We start from the raw sequence: 18,496 nt of genomic DNA on the forward strand, positions 1-18,496 counted from the left end.
AGTTTTTGGTGGTTTATTCATGTGATGGATGGGATGTGCGTAGTTATCCTTTTCTAATGTGCAGGCACGTATTCAAGGTTGTGATGTGGTTAATTTGCTTCAGAAAAGCAAGTGAAACAACAAGCCAGACTACTACTAAAAGAGTTGTACAAGTTAGGTCCCATTAGGATCTGTAGCTCAGGGTCTTTCAGCACTCACGGAGCACAAAACCCCACCCAAAATGGGCAAAGCTGTAGTCTCGGTGAACTCAGCAGAGTTGGGATTCACTCCAGCCCTTTAATCTGAGTGTGTTTTCAAAAAGTTGTATAATCCCTCATTTGCTCCCTAAGCTCTGTTCCAGCAGGATAACAGATACAGCCTCACTCCCCCTTCTCCATCTCGCCAGTGCTATTATTTGCTTCCTAAAGCCAGAGACCAGGACTCCATCCAGTACAGCTGGCAGGCTCCTCTACACTCCTACCTGTTGATAGTGCATTAGGAACGACCCCATCTGTGCTAGACAGAAGAGCAAGCCATGACGACCTGTTTAATTTTAATCCAAGCTGGGAGGAAGTATTTCTCTTGTTGCTTCGAAGCACTGGAATGGTATTTAGACTCCTCTCTTCTGCTAAGAAAACAGAATGTACCCTTGGCCTTTCAGAAGCGAGCCATCCTAAACCAGGGCTCTGCTGACTTAGTTCTACTTGCCCAAAGGAAACACATGACCAAAACCATGTCTTGAAGTAGCTTTCCTAAAAAAGCATGATTTATTTCTATGCCATTCCACCATGGTTGGTAGCTGTTGTCAATACTTGCTATTATCTTTGGAGCAAGAACATTATCAGCAGGTTTATGGCTTACTAATGCCATGTTGAGGATTCTTTATTTTATCTGGCAGTTGATATCTAAAAGAATGGCTTTAGGACAACAATATACATTTCAGTCTGAGGAACTCATTAATAATACTTTAATCCACAGGAGTCTTAGGCTTTATTTTGCTTTACTCGGCACTGGGAAACTTTTTTTCTTGACTTGTCCTCTTTGAACTTGCCGAGCACGAGTTCCAAATCCCAGAGACTGCATTGATTCTGTTAAGTACCTCTGGTCAGGGGAGATGCACAGCATCACCAACAGTTTAGCATCTCCTCCTAAAAGCAGAAAAAAGACAAAACATACTGATTTAACCTCATTATTTTCAGTAAGTTATATACTGGTGAGGTATTGATCTACACAACAATGAGCATAGGCTGCCCTTGCTTTTATGAAGCAGATGACTGCCTGTGAAGAGGGCTGTTGAAGACAGCTCCTGGAAGGGAAAGCTATATCTAATGATATCTGCCCCAGCAGAATAAATGTTTCACAATTTGTAACTTAGATTTTTTTGCCCTTATAGCTTCATCAGTTAGTCAGCATTTATGTTATGGGTCTGGGCACTTCATTAAGCTTTGTCAGATGTTTGTAAATTTGGGGTAATGGCAAAATGCCTTATTTGTGTGACAATAAAGCAAAACAGACTTAGAAATTCACAGAGAATGATTACACAAACAAGGAAATTGCCACTTTCAACACTTCACCTAAGTAGTGTCACCCAAGTCACACACCAGGCATGGTTAAAACCAGGCTCAGTGCCCATACAACATAGCTCCTAAACTCACTTCTTTCTTTGGCTTTCCCTTTCACAGTGGAGACTCCAGCACTAGGTGAAATTCAAAGCTCAAGCAAAAACTAATAGTCTCTCAGAAGCTCTGAAGAACTGTTACCTCAGTCATTGTCAATGCCTTGAACTGGAGACTAAAAGCATAAGGGCTGATGCTTTCTGGCTGAAGAAAAATGGACTAATATGCTGTATAGATGGACACAAATCTGACATTACTTCAGGAATTACACTTACTTTAAAACTGTTTCTCCATAGATGAGGAGCTAGAGAAGAGGAGGTGACCCAAACACAAAAAGTTGTAGCACAGTATCACGCATATGTTCTGTCTTACTGCTACAGGGCACAGTGTTAAAAAATGTGCAAATATGTGACTACACCCTGTAGCATTAAAGATTGAAGCTGAACTTTTAAACCATAGCTGATGTGAAACGCCAATGAAATGAGATTATTACCCTTTACACAATCCTATTAGAGATGTTGTGATTTTTACAAGTGTACCCCTAAACTGAACCTTGGAAACATTTAGCCCAATTCAGGAGTTCAGAACTCTCACTGTGTACTCACGCTGCTCCAAAGCCAGAGTCTTTGAATAGAGGCACACATACAAGGGAAGAGTACAAGATCATCCTCTAGTTTTACACAACAAAGGAGGGGAAAAATTGGGAAAAGAAATCTACACTGTTAAACAAAAGTCAGAGTAATCCCTCACCTACAGAGTCTTGAAGCAGATGTGTAAGTTTGCTGTTACGGTAGGGTATGTGAGGTCGCTGTTCTGCTATTGCTCCAAGAACATCTGCTAGGGCAGACAAGCTCCGGTTAATAAATGAAGTTTCTCTCAGTGCTGCACCTGTCACTCCAGACATACCTGGTAGAGTGTAGAAAAAGGCAACGGTAAGACTAAGCAAAGCTGCTCCACTATAATGTGTGAAAAATTCTATTGCTGTATCATCTACTTTTGATGCAACATTTTTAAACGCAGATTCTGAACGATGTCTTCCAGTCCAGCCATACCAAAAGCAAGATGCAGCGTTTTTTCAGTCTGGACTGCCAATACATTGTTCAGTACTTCTGCTCTTTTGAAGGAAGGTTAAAGAAGGTTCAGTGCCTGCAGATGGTCTGAAGCATCTCATGTTCAAGTTGATCTCTTCAGCTGTACAATGCATCTCGGCTCCAAATATATTAAGAACAGGGAACTGAGAAAGTAGGAACGCTGTAAGATCAGACAAGACAATGTTGCTTTTGAAAACACCAGTCCACAGCGTCCCCAGAGAGAAGCCTGTTGTGTTCCACCATTTTATGTAATAGTTAACTGGCCTGGCTGTACCCCTTAGGAAAAAGAGGAGTGACACCGATGGCATAAGCTGCAGAAACAAAACCGTACAGCAGCCATAAGCGTGAGGGGTTCCTGTTCACTGAAGTCTATCAGGTGCTGTTTTGTGGTATGATTTGCTGTAAGGAAATTGATAAAGGAAAACGATGCCCCTCTACCATCCACCCAGCATGGAGTGTAGCTCTGCTGCCCTTGAGCAACACTGGAAAGGTTTGGTCTACACATCCCATTGCACCAATTTAAGGAGGTGCTGCCAGCTCAACTCTTTGATTAGCCTGGACGAGTGTGCAGTTAAGAGTAATTAATTCCTCCTGTCCTTTCCTCTGCCCTTTGGGGAAGATAAACTTGCTATGAGCATTTAGCATCACATTATTGAAATTCAACCTTTCTTCAGGCTAGTGGATGCGGCACAGATGCATCTGCAATCACTTCTCATTGCCCAGAGCGCATGATCCGTGCTAGGCAGGACTAACGGTAGCAGGATGATCAGACCAGGCTAACGGTCTTTGTCAACTGCCTCCTGTCCCGCCTCTAGAGAGGTACAGAGAGAGGCTAGGGATCTTGTTCTCCCTGTAGGCCAGCATCTTCCGAACTGGGAGAACGAGAGAGGTGTTCAAGTGCAAATGTGAAAAGGCACAGTAACAGCAAAACCCCCCAGAAGTCTGGAGAGTGAGGGCTGAAGTGGTAGAGTCTCTTGGCAGAGAGGCACAGAGCAAAACAGGTTGGAAGACTCTGCCGCAGGGTGGACAGTAATCTGAGATAGGATGTATCTCAGACTAACATTACTGGGGCCGAGGTGTGTACAGCCATCCCTGGGCTTCTTTTATAGCAAGCAAAGGTGGACTCCTGAGACAACAGCTATCACCCTAAAGCAGAGAACTGCAAATAGGTGAGGGGGTACATGTTTAAACCGCTGATTATCTATGTTTGGTTAGATGAACTTCCACAAAGCATTTAGCTGAGCTTTCAAACTGAAACCTAGTTTGGTAAAAAGGGACCACTTCGCTTGTAGGTGCTGTAAATGGCCCAGGACAGCTGTAGAGCTAAGAAGGCAGGGTGCTGAAGTGTGCGAGAAGCCTGCTGTACTGCTGCTCGCTTAGGTTTGTCCACATTTTAAAACAACTATGAGTTAACAGCTGCTCTGGCTTTTATCAGAGTAGCCGATGGTAGAGGTTAGTCTGCCACATGTGCTGGGCTGCATCTAACAGGGATGTAAGTGAGCGCAGCTCTTCTGGCTGCATGGGAGGATCTGGCCCACCAAGCCCCAAACCAAGCAAACATTTGTCCTGGTTGAACTGAGAGAACAAACACACACACTGTTGCTCAATTACATGTTTACCAAACAGTTTTCAGCACTCAGAGCAGATGAAAAAAAATAATGTATTATATTAGGTTTCTCTGTAGAACAAAAGTTTAACAGTGAGCAACAGCAAGAATTCTTGGCAGTAAAGTAAAAGACTCTTTCATAATATCGGTTCAGTTTTCAAAACATTATTTCTGGAATGGTACATTTGGCTGCATGGCTTTTCTTGGTAAGAAAGCTTGTCCTTTAGGAAATAATCAAGTTTTTGAAATTATTGTGTGCATAGAGGAGGCAGGAGGAGGAAAATGCTTTGAAGAAACCATGAAAACAGTATTATCTTTTCAACACTAACTTCCTCCAAGACCTTTTCCACAATAAGGCAGAAAACCCCACACATGGTGATATCAATTATTACCGATATTTGTAATTTTTAAATAATTTATGCACTTTAAACATTTCTGTACAAAGACATGCTAATTTTCAGAGTAGAAAAACAGGCCTAATAAAACCAGTCTGAACAAATAATACACCTATAATATGGGTAACCGCCCTGGGCTTATTTCAGGCTTATGCAGGCAGATTTTCTGTTAAACTGTACCAATGTAAAACTGGAACAGTCAGCCCCCAGGATCCGTGGGTTTAAACCACCCCATGTGAAAGCAGGGTAGCATGTATTCCCTACGTAAACAGGTAAAGGCAACTATTGTAACCTAGATCTGGGAGGATCCATGCCCATGAACAGACACATTCACTTACCAACACACTCGCTGCCAGCCAGGTCCACCAGCTGCAATCTAGTTTTGACTTGCTTCATTTTCTCAGTTGCTTCAAGTTGTACTGGTGAAGAGGCTCTAGAGGAAGAGGTGGATTTATTGTCTCTCATTTTTTGTGGAAAGGTGTAGGAAACCTCTTTATTTAGTCTCTGACTGATTTGTTCATCTTCCCATGAAGTACCTGGTTAATGGAAAAAACAAGGAGAGCTTCTGACTGACACTGGAAATTGAGATGGGGAAAAAATGGGGCATCAATAGGGGAAGTACAATATCTGCTGGTTTAGTCTATTCTAACAGAAGCAATATACAAGTCAGTCAATGGCATGGGTGAGCTGAATGACTTTTTCTATCTTATTTAAAGTTTTGTTCATCAAATCGATTGTACTAGTTGATAACAAGACTCGGTGTAGGTTGTATCTGATATCCCCACTGTTCACACTTCTGTGGGCAAAACAAGAAACAAGAGTCCAGTAAGGACTTTGAAGAGTCATTTTTTCATGTTTTAGATTGACTGCAACCAAAGTGAGATTTTTGGATGATTGGGAGCAGCTCTGAAACACCACCTGCTAGTGCTCTAGCAAAAAAAAATAGTTCATCCTGCCTCTTCTGTTCTGTCCTTTGCTGCTGTTCCCTGTAGACTTCCTTCAGTCCACATATCCCACTGGTGCATCTCCACATGATGAGCCATTAGCCTCAACAGCATTACTCCCACTTGTTCAGGTTGGTTACCTACTACTCCTGGTAGTTCTGTAGCTGCACTAGATGGTTTCATATCCTTCCTCTTCCTCAGCAGCAGCATACAGCTTTCACACTCTGCTGGGAAGGAAGAGGAAGACAGAGTCTTTGGGAAAGCTGCTTTGATGTTAGCTTAGCAAGAGTATATGCAAAAGGGCCTTCCCAAAGCAGTTTTGCTTTTTTTTCTTCAGTGTTTTGGTTTTCATTCATCTCTCTCTCTCTGAAAGACATAAAAGAATAAAAGGCACACACTCTGCCACAGGTTAACAGAGACAGCAAACTCTCTTGGCGACTTAGTCTAGTTGCAATAGTACAAAGTTTACAGCTGCAAAACTTGAGTAAGGAACAGAGTGAATTGGGTTGCAGAGCTCTGTACCTCTCCTGTCAGACTGTTGCTAAAACCCAAGCTAGCTGTTCACAGTGTAGATGGAGCAGCTGTGCTGGTGTACAGAATAAATGGCTTCAGACCACACAGTGTAAAAATAAGTGTTCTCGCTCCTCTACAGTTTGAGACAAGGAAAGTAAGTAACTGCCCTCCTCAAACAACAGTTAATATTGAAAAAAAATGCTAGAAGACCTTAATCAAACCTGAAAAAGTTCTGGCTTGTCAACCTTGGCTCTAGGTGCAGAACTCATCATAGACTTTATAACTTTTTATTCAGTGACTTAGATCTCCCATGTTGAGATATTTGATGATTGCACCTTGCTTTTAAGGCAGGAATTTCTCCCTTTAAACAAGACAGAATGTGCTGTCACACTATAGTGAGGTTCCATTTGCAGTGCTGTTCCAGCCCCCATATTGTACATCTTCATCCATGTGCTGTGAGCTGAAAGCCTGACTCTGCATTCAACATAAATTTGACATTTCTGGGGAGTTTTGCCGCCAGACAACATGGCACAGGAGGGCGACTGCAATTACAAGTGGCAAAGGAAAGCCTGTACTAGACAAGATGGCTGGTGTGCTAACGGTGCAAACACCGTGTTTTGAAAAGTAACATCTGTCTGACTGACAAGAATCTGGAAGTGGCTAGAGCTAACATCTGGAACACTGGAACTGCAACTTGTGAAGTTACTGTGTCCTTTGGCAAGGCCCATAGGTAAGCGAGGGCACTGTTTGTTCTGCTTTGCTAATATTGTCAGGTTAATTAATGATAGCAATCTAAGGGAAGAAATGTTAGATATTTTCCACTTTCTAAAACCAAATTGTCGTTGCAGAGTATGAAGGAGGTGGACCACAGCACCGGGAAGAGAGAACCTAATTACAACATGAACAAAAGAAAACTAAGTTAACCCCCAAAACCCAAAGTTATTCCTAAAGCAATAAACTGGTAAGTCTTGGTGTGGTAATGAAAAATAGAAGTAGTTGTCTTATTTACTATGGCAAAACCTGTATGTTGTCTGTTCCTACAGTGGCCTATTATTAACAGTTCAAGAGACTCTGAATTTAATGGACATTTTTGCAAGGCAGTGGGTAAAAAAAATAATTCTTTCTCACCCAAAAGCATATGCTGATCCCTAAAACGCATGGTTAGCTTTACCACAAACTTAGCATGACTAATTATGTGATGTCATACAAAGTGATTTAACTACAGTATTTGAGTATCTATCTTATTGATATCTTACCTGTCTTATCTTATACCTTATCTTACAACTTATTGATAAAATTTATTTCATTGGTTGTTTCATGCTGTAAAACTTCAAGAACTCTGTAAGTCCAAACATGTAAAGAAAAGTGAAAAGTTTTTATGAAAGTGAAAGTTTCAGTAGCATTCAAACATCAGACCGGTCTGTTATTTAAGAAGGTACGTAGAAGTTAAACAATGGAAATGAACTGAGGGAATGTATTAAACATTGGAAAAAGGAGGAAAAATCAATATGAGCATCTCTCAGTCCACAAAGTGTTTTTCAAATAACAACTGGCTCTAGATGTATTTTAGTAACATTCTACTTACCAAAGTTATCTCCAGAGACAATTGTGGTTATGGTCAATGTAACTACCAGATGAGAACGAGAGGAATGAGCATGCACCAGCGTTGGGTGCCTGACTCTCAGCTGTAGGCCTTTGTTGACTAGATGCAAAAATTCAGATGCATTTTCAACAGTCCTAGGAAGTAAAGAAACAAGCAGAAGATTTAACTGACTCACAATAAAAATCACACAAGAAAGCTGACAACTTAGATGTGAATCTAAGCATTTCTACTTCCCCACTCTTCTAACTCCTTACACTAACCTCAGTTTTGAGCTGCACAAGCAACTGTATATAGACTTTTTCAGGTGGGATATAGTCCAAGATGAAAATTCAAGACAAAAGCTGTGAGGTAGTACTGAAAGTGCTGAAGAAGTGGCCTCCCAGCCTTGCAGGTCTATAGGTGCTGTAGCTCAGCTCTAGAAGTGACTGAAATTTCTACACCTCCACACTTCGGAAGAAAAGACACAGATTTAGACTTTCCTGTAATCTCTGGTCTTACAGAAGTGGAGTTGCCCAGTTTATGTTAAGGTAGCTCCTGTTCTTTGGGAGGTACAGCATTAGGGGATTAAAAAAAGAAATTTCTCTGGGCCTTTGGAAATCATATTTCACATTTGGAATTAAATCCAGAATCCCTGGAAAAAAGTTCTATTCTGCCATTCTGTGAGCAGAGACTCCAGCACAGTGTCAGAATAAGACAGACAAAAGTTTCTATAGACTATTTGATCTTGTGCTATCTGCTTTTTTTTCCAGTTAAAAGAAATACTGCAAATATGACCAATCGAAGGGCAAAAACCTAACACAGAAAGTGAAATAAACTGATTAGGTAAAGAAAAAAACCACTATGATTTCCCCCAGGTTTGCAGTGTTTAAAACAACTGAGGTAAGGTTGCCTACTCCTTCCTTCCACTGCATTGCCTCTTCAATAATCACTCAAGTTACATCACCTAAATATTAGTTTCTAGACGGGGGGTCTAAATTACTGTGACTGCACATCACAGCCTGGTTACTGAATGCCCTGTCACACCAGAACCATTAATAACTCTCCTGACAGGCTACCTGCTTGGTTCCACATCACTGCACTCAGCAAAAGCAGAAGCAGGCATGTGATAAAAGGCAAAGCCTTCATGACCTAGATTTGGCCAATTTCAGTGAAAGTCACACTGGGCACAAACTTATTTTATGCTAAGAGCAGCCATACCTGAAGAGGTGAGAGACAAAAGAGCTGTACCAAATGAAAACAATTTCTTCTGAAAATAAAGCAAGGGCATCTGAAGAACAGAAAACCACTCATCCACACCATGCTTATGGACACTTAAGAGAAGCGGCCACCTAAAAGTAGTTCCCTGTGTAACCAGGGCTGCAGGAGCTAAGTGATTGCTATAGATGTCACTTGTCAACCCTGAGCTGCAGATGCTGCCTCCTCTGTAATGTCTCTGCCTCTGTGCATCCACGTGTAAGGTCTCCCTGGTTGTTTGACCTGGCACCAGGAGGGAGGCAGCGGCTCTAGTCCCTCCTGTCCCAGTAGGCAGAGCCTCACACTGGGGTGATCTGACTAGTGCCTCAAGTCCAAGGAGGCAGATCTTGCCTTCCTGAGTTTTGAACTGCATCTTCTAACGGCTGGGCAGCCAGGAGTGGGCAGCCTGAGAGGTGAGCAGCCTTCACTAGGGTGTAGCAACAGGCAGTTGGCTTCTGCGAGCTGCTGCTGTGCGCTGGCAAGGGCTCAGTGCTGCAAGCTGCTGTCTTGTAACCAGCGTTAGCGTTAGCGGAAGAGCACAGGCCTCGGGGTATGCTGTCAGTGCTGGTCACCTCCTGGGAAACGGCAGTTGACTTTCGAGGTGAACAGCATCCCAGCCCAGTGCTGCAGGCTTGGCACAGTAGCTTCTCAGCAGGACCGACAGTAATAATTTTTTAGTATAATCTCTACAACTTTATTATGCTGTATGTACTGCACGTTCCAGGACCAGATTCTACAAAGGGAAGCCCTGTTGTGGTTAGGTTAAAAATTTGATGCTGAATGTTCTCCAAAGTCAACCAAGACATAAAAGAAGAAAGAGACTGAGGTTTTTGTGATTCAGTAAGATGTACATGTTAGCAGGAAAGAGACTACTGTACTTTAATGGATATATGGAGAAGCCAATGAGGCTCAGCAGGCCAATATATTCTAGATGAAATATTATCACAAATGAGGATGTGTTTTTATTCAAAGCACCAGCTGTTTACTTTAGATTTCAGGCAGCTGGGTGGCCTCATTCAATCGTTCCCTTACTTTGTTTGGGTTTGCTTTTTCTTATTAACCTTTCTGTGTAATTATTAATATAACCTGTTTATGAATTGGACTTTTTTCACTGCTTGCATTGTAATTGAGATACAACTCCATATTCTTTTTTATAATTGCATTAGAATTGAGTATTTAGCGATTGATTAAGTGGTTTATAAGAGGTGCTTAGTTCAAGGCGCCATGTTCCTTTACCATAAATTAAAATTTACAGAAATAAACAGAGCAGCCATTTTATGAACTAGAAAGACAGATGAAACCTTACTGCAGCTGCTAGTTCCTGCCTCTGTGGCGCAAGTTCAGCTACCTCTCACCTCTCCCCCAAAGCCTAGAAAAAGAGATGGGTCACCTATGTGAAGCTCCCTTGGGAAGGGGAGTAGGAATTTTTCAAGAATGAAACCAGGCCAGCATGTTGGTTACTGAAATACCATAATTAAAAATTACTTGAAGGTTCTGATGAAGCAGGAAAAATTCAATTGTATCCACATATATGCACCCATTTCCATTTTCTAAGTCATACAGTTTCTTTCTTCTCTAGTCAAAGGAAAAAGATTAGCTCCTTCAAGAAAGATTCAGCACACGCAGGTTAGGCTTCACTCCCAATCTCTTCTGAAGGAGTTTTTCCTTCTCTTGACAGCAGAGCCTTAACCACAGGCTAAAAATTGGAGTGGAGTCACAGCTGAGGAAATCTAAGAACAGAGACTGAGAGAACCCTCCCCAGTCAGCATACTACAGACAGAGAGGGCAAAAGGATTCATCACTTCAAGCTCCATTCATTTTTCATTCCTTCCAGGCTCTTGGGGAGCATGCAGATTGCAAGCAAGGATGCAGAATTTCTCTGGTAATCATATTTAACTTCAAGACTGAAGAGCAGGCAGATACAAATGTTAATCCTTCCTAGAATATTGCAGGGATTATTATTTCACAGAAAGAAAGGAGAGTTATATAGCCCCCATGGTGAAGAAAATGACTTCACAATTTCTCTGGGGTCCCACTTTTCTATGAGTTGTTCAATGGCTAGAAATACAAGTCAATAAACTAGGTAGAATAAAAGTATGTTTGTGCAACCCTCCAGCACATTCTTGTATTTTTATCAAGGCTTTCTGGCAACAGCATAAACCCACATAAACAAACAACTACTAGTCTGCTTATGTGACTAAGTCCCGCAAGACAAAAATACTGCCTTCAATTATTTACGCTGAGGGTGTGTTTTATTTTAATGGGGATGGGGGGAATGCTTTTCATATCTGACTTGTAATTCCTCCTGGAAAAGTAGAGATTAGACCATGACAAGCATTATTATAGAGAAGTGAAGAAAAACATTGTGTTTCCCCCAGAAACATAAACCACTATAATACTGTGCTAAACATTTCAACAGGGCAAGATGTTTTTTTTCACAAACATTATTTGCCCAAGGAACAGAACATTTTTTCTAAGTTGCTAGACCGCTCTGTAGTGCACAAGCAGAAACATTCCCTTCTGGAATCTGTTCACATGCTGGGCACTCACAGGCAGATGCTTAATTCCACTGGATAACATCACCTCTGTGGTGCCACTAGTACTGCTTGTCATAATTTGGTTGACTTAATAGTAGCATAAACACCACACCTGCTACTAAAATGAAGCATCTGAAACAGATTCACTCTTGCTAATGCATGAACTGTTATAAACATGTGATTTTTACCATTTAATTAGCCAAGGTGAGTGCTTTACATATAAAAGAAAGTATTACACATTCGCTTTGTATACTACACATACGTAACACCAAGAATCATTCCTACGTTTAAGAGAACAAGCCTTTGTAATGCTTAGGAAATAGAAGACGACATTAAAATAAGTATAGCTGTCAGCCTGAACTACCCTAGGTCTCCCTACACTGTCAAGATGTGTAAATAAGAATCAAATTTAACAAATACTGATGCTGGGAAGGTATGCATCTTAAAACTGAGCGAGTAGAAGCTTAGCTACTTCTTAGCTTTTAGTCTGAAGAACCTGGATTTTCAAGAACTACAGGTTCAAATACCAGCATATCAGTTCCCACTTTAATGCCTCCGGTTATAAAAACAGAATACTAAGCAGTGTAAGATGGGTGTTTATATTAAAAGATCACTTAAAATCTTATTCTTTCTAAAGCATTTTTTTTTTTACCTCCAATGCGTGTAGGGAAAGCTAACGCTCTACAGCTGCTTAAAAATCTCCAAGAAATACACACATTTCTGATATAATATGTAAATTTTATAACTTAGTAAGACTAAAGGGAAAGTACTTTGTGTCTAGGTTACCCCTTCTTTTTCTACAGCTGACAAAATGCCCTAGATCCAGCACGACAAAATACACAGCTATCTTCAGGCATTCCGAGTGGAAGGTGCTCAACACAGGAGTACAACCAAAACTAATTGTACTGTTATTTCAGTGTCCTGGTTTAGCCAGGATAGGGTTAAGTTTCCCCAGCAGTAGGGGGGGACCTCTAGCTGGGTTATTCAGATACCATGCAGATGTCACATCCTGGCAACAAAGCAGGACAAGTCGGTTACCTCGTGTACTGTGGGATTTGTTCTGTTCTCACTGCTGTATTGGTAGATATTTTGCTCTGTTCATTGTTATTACTGTTATTGTTATTGTTGCTGTTTGTTGTGTTGCTGTTGCACTGTTGTATTAAACCTCTCCTTATCTCAGACCGGGGCTTTGTATTTCACTCCCTTTGTGGGGGAGGGGCAGCGGCCGCGTGGTCTCAGACCCCAGCAGGGACTAAACCACCGCATTCAGAAAGTATTTTGACATTTGCAGCCAACTGCAGTCTAACAAACTGAACTAATGGAAACAGTGAGAACCATCCAATTTTTTCTTTCGCATGTGATAAGGACACATTGTTTAGAAGTGATAACTGGTACCTATAGTGCAATTTTGTGACAACTATGCATTGCATTGACACCAGATCATGATCTGCTGATAAGGATCAAATCATGTACTTACTCATACGTAAGCAATGGAACATCACTCTTTCCTTCTCTGGTTGTGATGACATCACGTTTGACGCCAAATAATTTTCCACAACTGTCTTTGGCCAGAAGATCAAAAATTTCATTATTATACACTTCTACAACAGAAACCTCAACCCAGTAACTTCCTGGTGGCTTTTCTGAAATAAGCCTGGAGAATAAAAACAGAAAAAAAAAAAGAAATAAAAAAAGCCAAAAAATGTAGAAGTCAAACCCCAAGTGAACAATCTGTAAATTAAGATCTATTCTGTAATTGTAATCTGATAAAAGTGCTTATTAAATATCCACAGTTATGGCTTTGCCTTATCCACATGCTAATGTTAAGCTGAAGAATCATAATATACACTTAAATTATATGTGAAGCAGTAAATAAAACTTCATTTTCCAAACAGCTGTGCCAGCTGAAATTGTTTTTCTCCACTAACCTCCCTCCCTCCTCATGTTTTTTTTATACCATTTCTGTGCTGGACGTTATTGGATTCAGAGCTCAAGGTATGATAAACTCCGTCAGAGTGCAAGCAACGAACAGGCAGAGATGGTAAACTGCCCAGCTAGACCTGTAAGAGGTTATCTGTCCACAGCCTCAGAAAATTCATAAATTAAGTCTATTCAGGAGAGCATTTACAGTTAGACACAGTTATTCTGGTACAAAATTGGATATTTTTGATTTAGCTTATACCCTTCTCCAAAAGAAACAGGCTTAGCTGGAAAAACTTCGAATGGCTTTTCTATTATAACATAGCAGCATATCAGTTCAAATCGTGCATTATGTTCAACTAAAAAAATCTAAGAATTCTCAAAGCAAGAACAGATCATGCTTAAAAATTCTACTATCATTCTTCTTTGGGACTGGGTTCTAATCTGGATCCTCTTCATCTCTTCCAATTGTCTTTACAAAACTTATAAGAATTATGTTTTGGACTCCCACAACTATGGTTGAAACATACTCCAAAGTTAATTAGGAGTCTGAAAGACAGATGGACCAATAACACACATCAAGACTGCATAATCTTATTTTCTTAGATAATCAGTCTAAGCAGGAGAGAGGCTAGAAATCTACATCAAAACTCACATATCGAATGGCAGTCAGAAAAGCTATAAATATTAATCATTGTGAAGCTGAAACCTGTAAGGATAAATACCTTACAAACATTATTTCATCCTTTCTATAAAGTTTAAGGTAACTGCCGCTGACACGAGCCTTTACTTAGTTGCTACCTGAACACTTCTTGGGTAGCTCGAGGAATAATTCCAAGTTCTGATTCATCTTCTATGGAGAATGCAAAGTTCTCCTCCAACTGTGGTCCCAACATTGTGTATGTCTTCCCACTTCCAGTCTGCCCATAAGCCATGATACACACATTGTACCTGAAAATTAAAAGGGCCTTCATTTATTTCACCATTACCAAATGTGTTTGTTAGGTGGCAGGTCAAACCCCAAACAATTCGGGAACACAAACTGAAACAAAAAATAAATACACTGCCCTGCAGTCCTCTTTCTGGAGATCTCCAAATCTAACAGAAATTAAGATACTGTTCATAACATTGCCTAAACAGATTTTTATTTTTTAAGCAGAGTTGAAGGGCAAGGAACTGAGAAAAGAGGGATGCTTAGCTTGAAATGACTGATGAGGTTAGACCTCCTGTCTGCCCAACTTCCAGTTCATGCACTACTGAGCTGCTTGTTAATCAGCTCCTGAACCGCTGCAGTTTACAGTACAGCATTTTAAAGTAAACCATTGCTGGGTTTGATTTGTCTTACTGCAGACCACAGCACTAATATCTTAACAGCTGGGAACAGTAAACTCTTCAGCTCTTGTAGCCTTCTTCAGGCAGGCTCATCAGTCATAGCCCTCAGTCACTGGAAAAGGTAAGACAGCCCTAATAGTAAGAGCTACAAATTTTAAACCAAATGCCTTAGTTCAGTATAAGCATGCACACAAAGACTACTCTGGAATAAAGGTGGTAGAAACTGCTCTGATACGCACTTGTAGAAGGTGAAGATGTACAATGTCACTGCAGAAGTACAGACACCTATGAAACACAACTCATCACCTTCTGAATCAGACATATAAAATACATGTAATGAACAGAACTCTGAAAAGCCCCGTTTCTCTGCAGTGAAAATAAAGAAGTCCACAGCTGTGAGCTCTGTTGTGGATGTCTGTGCCGCAGGGATCTGAATGTAGATGTATGAATCCTATCCAGAAAGTGTGTTTCTAAAACAGTCGGATCAAAGTCAACATCTTAAGCAAAACGAGTAGGTGGATGTATCCAGCCACTTTGTACTGAGGACCAACACTACTGTGCGTGCAGCTGAAGGTTAGTCCCTACTCGGCTGTGTCCGCCCTGCAGCACCTGCCAGCACCTTGGTGTTGACCACAGAACCGTGCCAGCAAAAGCTCTTGGAAGACATGCAGTTATGCTGACTGGACTGCTCTCTCCTTAGAGTATCTTGTTTGTTCAGAGACACCACATTAGCAGAATCTCCAGACACAAGGAGTACTTTGCAGTATGCTGAAATTTCTGCTCTACTAGAGAGTTGCAAGAACAGTCTTGCTCCTGTCTGCCAGGGAGTAAAATTTCACTGCCTAAGCTACCTCCCTCTGTGGGCAGACCTGAACAGCTGCTTTTGGTTATCTGATGCTTTTCCTCACATCAAAAATGTTGTTTCAAGCACATGCCAGCAAATTTCAGCGAACACCCCTCATCTAATTGTTTTAAATTTATGGTTTCAAGTCATAAAATACTTACATGGCCACTGCAGAGAAATATATTTGCAGCAATTTTTTGCATATTAAATATGTCTAGAAGCAATTATTTTTTGAGGATTATTTAGAAAGCTTTCTCTTGTTAGAAAGAAATGGGGGCTGATAAGAAACACAGCAAACACCTGGGTACCCCTTCTGGGGATGCAAAGTCAAAGTTGCAGTCAGTGGACCTACAGTAAGGTCCCTCCACATTTCAGGATGCAGAGTATAAAACAGAAGTGTAGTCACAGATTTGAGGAAGTAAAGGAGATGAGATAACTGTAACTGAAAATAAAGAACACTACAGCAAAATGAAATGTGCTAGAAACTAGGGCTGTAAATTTGAAACAAGAGATTTCTCTAAGTATTCACTGCTGACATAACTCGCATTTTTGTCAGTGGAAAAGCTCCAACTAATTTTGGTAGTTTTCAGCTAGGTTAACAATGAGCAATTTTCACAATTCCACCCTTAATGCACACTGCCTTGCCAGCCCGTAGCTTATTGAGACTTGTAGCCCCGCTTCAAAATCAGAGAGATCTTTGGAACCAAAAAGGGACCCAGAAGATTGCAAGTAGGAGTTTTCCATAGGAAAAACAGAAGGGAAGTCTTTTTTAGAAGTATCTCAAACTTTCATATAGTTCAGCTATTCAAATTTTCCTTAATTGCTACTTGTTAGAAAGTAAGCATCATGGACAAAATAGTTCTGACAAGATAAGATGATGGGATTAGAAGCTAAGTAGACAGGTGCTTGTAACATTGAAAATAGAGATGCAAATCAGGTATCAGTCAGTGATAACCTCTCTGCCAAAGTCAAAACAGTATTTCAGGAAGCCCAAATGAGCTAAAACTATCTGAAGCAGTATTGTATCTAAGTAGGCACAGGAGAGAATGAATTGTTGGGTGATTCAACAAGAAGACAAGCAGCAGCAGCAGACCACTTTATATTTACCTAGTTTGCTTTGTTGGTGTTCTGGTTCCAAGGTGAGGGTTTCAAACAAAGCAATCTGAAAATGTCACCTATGTGCCCTGACATTTCTCCTTCTCCACTCTGCTTCATTAGTTACATTCTTTTCTAGAAAAGTTCTTATTGTCAAGCTAGAATACCAATGGTTTTGTACTATTTATCCCCTGAAAAGAATGTGGGTGTTCAGTATAGCAGTTATCACTAGGAAAGAACACTGTTAAAGGAAACCAAAGAAAGAGAAATGTATTCTTCTTTAAAATAAATAAACAACTTCGATTCTTCAATGCTGTAAAGAAAAGATATGTTATCTTACTCCCTTGCCAGCCCTGTATGACTAACTGCAAACTTTGAAGCCTGCTGTACTTCGTTTTGCATATGGAACAATCTTTTCTTCCTGTATATTTATACTGAAAAATGAAACAATTCATTAAGAAAGAAAAATAAAGAAAAATAAAGGAGCGGAACACTCTGTTCTGCTTAAGCTAAAAGTTGTTACAGACCACTTTGGAGCCCAGACTAAAACAATCAGGAGCAGCAAAAAGGTTCAAGGTTCAGATTAAGTATGTCTGGTTCCCATTTACAGTGGGAAGGCTGCTGAGAAACATGGCTCATATACACAGCCTGGCCTCGCCTTCCCTGAAAATCTGCTTCTGTTTAAATGACAGTTCTGGAAGAACAAGACAGCTCTTTTGTTTTCAATAAGAGAACATTTCCTAACTGAATATAAAAATTCTAGCTTTTAGGATTCTCTCAATGTGGAAATTAGAAAGTGGGAAGTACAGCAGAGCAAGGTACAGATCAGGTATGTCTGAAGATACACAGGCAACATATTGAGCCAAAGCAAACATGTTCATTGCAAAAGGAAAAGCAGAGAGAGAAAACAGTGGTTATAAGGACTTCTTCAAACTCCTCCAACCTAGTGGTCCCTAGATTGCTCAGCTATGGAAACTGTGATAAACTCAAATAATGCCATATGGGCCACAGAGGACTTCCCTTAGCCCAGGTAGCCCTTGTGGGCCCCTCTGTGGCATATGTAAAGGGATGGCTGGGATTTCCCAATATTCACAATATCCCAGTATGACTCTTCTAGGCTGCTTTTAAGAAAAGGACACTTGGAAACTTCAGTGTGCAGACTGGTGGGAACAAGGATTGCCACTTCAACTATGCCACTGTGGATGGAAAGGGACTGGCTTTCCCTCTACAGGGAGGGAACGGTCCATGAGAGCTCTACAGCAACCATCTGTAACTGAGTGGAGTTAGAGCGGGGGTGAGAAAGGAGCAGAAGGGAAGCTCTGCATAAATCTCAGTTCAAGCCTCAAGGATTATAACAAGGCTTCTTCACAAGAGTAGCTTAAGTTGGCTCTAGTATAAATAAAGAATCACACTTCTTGAATTTAGTGGCTAGAAATAATAACACATATTTGTTAGTGGTTGTTACTAATCAGTTTTGTATTCACACCAGAATTCTATTTTAATGCCAGTGCCTGAAGGAGTGTTAGAACTATGATTGAGGATGCTCAGTTCTGGTTCAACCAGGAATTGAGTATACCACCTCCTATGGCCTTTGCTGTACACAAAAACAGAACAGATGATCAGAGAGTGCCCTGGCAGGCCTTCCATATATGAATACACTGGTGGAAAAGATGCATCATAGCATGTCTACAACTGAAAAACAGTTATAAAACCTAACCTGCTAAAACAAAAAAAGATAGTATCCTCCATTAGAAGCAATGCTTAAATTTGCAAGAAAGAGACCAGAGG

General features: G+C 40.7%; 1 protein-coding gene across 1 annotated transcript in view; it reads right to left on the bottom strand.

Annotated features, from left to right (window-relative positions):
- Positions 1 to 717: 717 nt before the first annotated feature.
- Positions 718 to 18,496, bottom strand: part of KIF25 (kinesin family member 25) — a 42,417-nt gene continuing 24,638 nt past the window's right edge. The window contains exons 10-15 of the mRNA XM_074820685.1: positions 14,239 to 14,388; positions 12,995 to 13,171; positions 7,730 to 7,881; positions 5,026 to 5,223; positions 2,346 to 2,501; positions 718 to 1,127 (exon numbers count right to left, since the gene is read on the bottom strand). Coding sequence (XP_074676786.1) covers positions 970 to 1,127; positions 2,346 to 2,501; positions 5,026 to 5,223; positions 7,730 to 7,881; positions 12,995 to 13,171; positions 14,239 to 14,388 — 991 coding nt within the window. The 3' untranslated portion in view covers positions 718 to 969. The remainder of the gene's footprint in view (positions 1,128 to 2,345; positions 2,502 to 5,025; positions 5,224 to 7,729; positions 7,882 to 12,994; positions 13,172 to 14,238; positions 14,389 to 18,496) is intronic.

Source organism: Strix aluco, chromosome 3 (assembly GCF_031877795.1).
Source record: "Strix aluco isolate bStrAlu1 chromosome 3, bStrAlu1.hap1, whole genome shotgun sequence".
Taxonomy (NCBI): domain Eukaryota; kingdom Metazoa; phylum Chordata; class Aves; order Strigiformes; family Strigidae; genus Strix; species Strix aluco.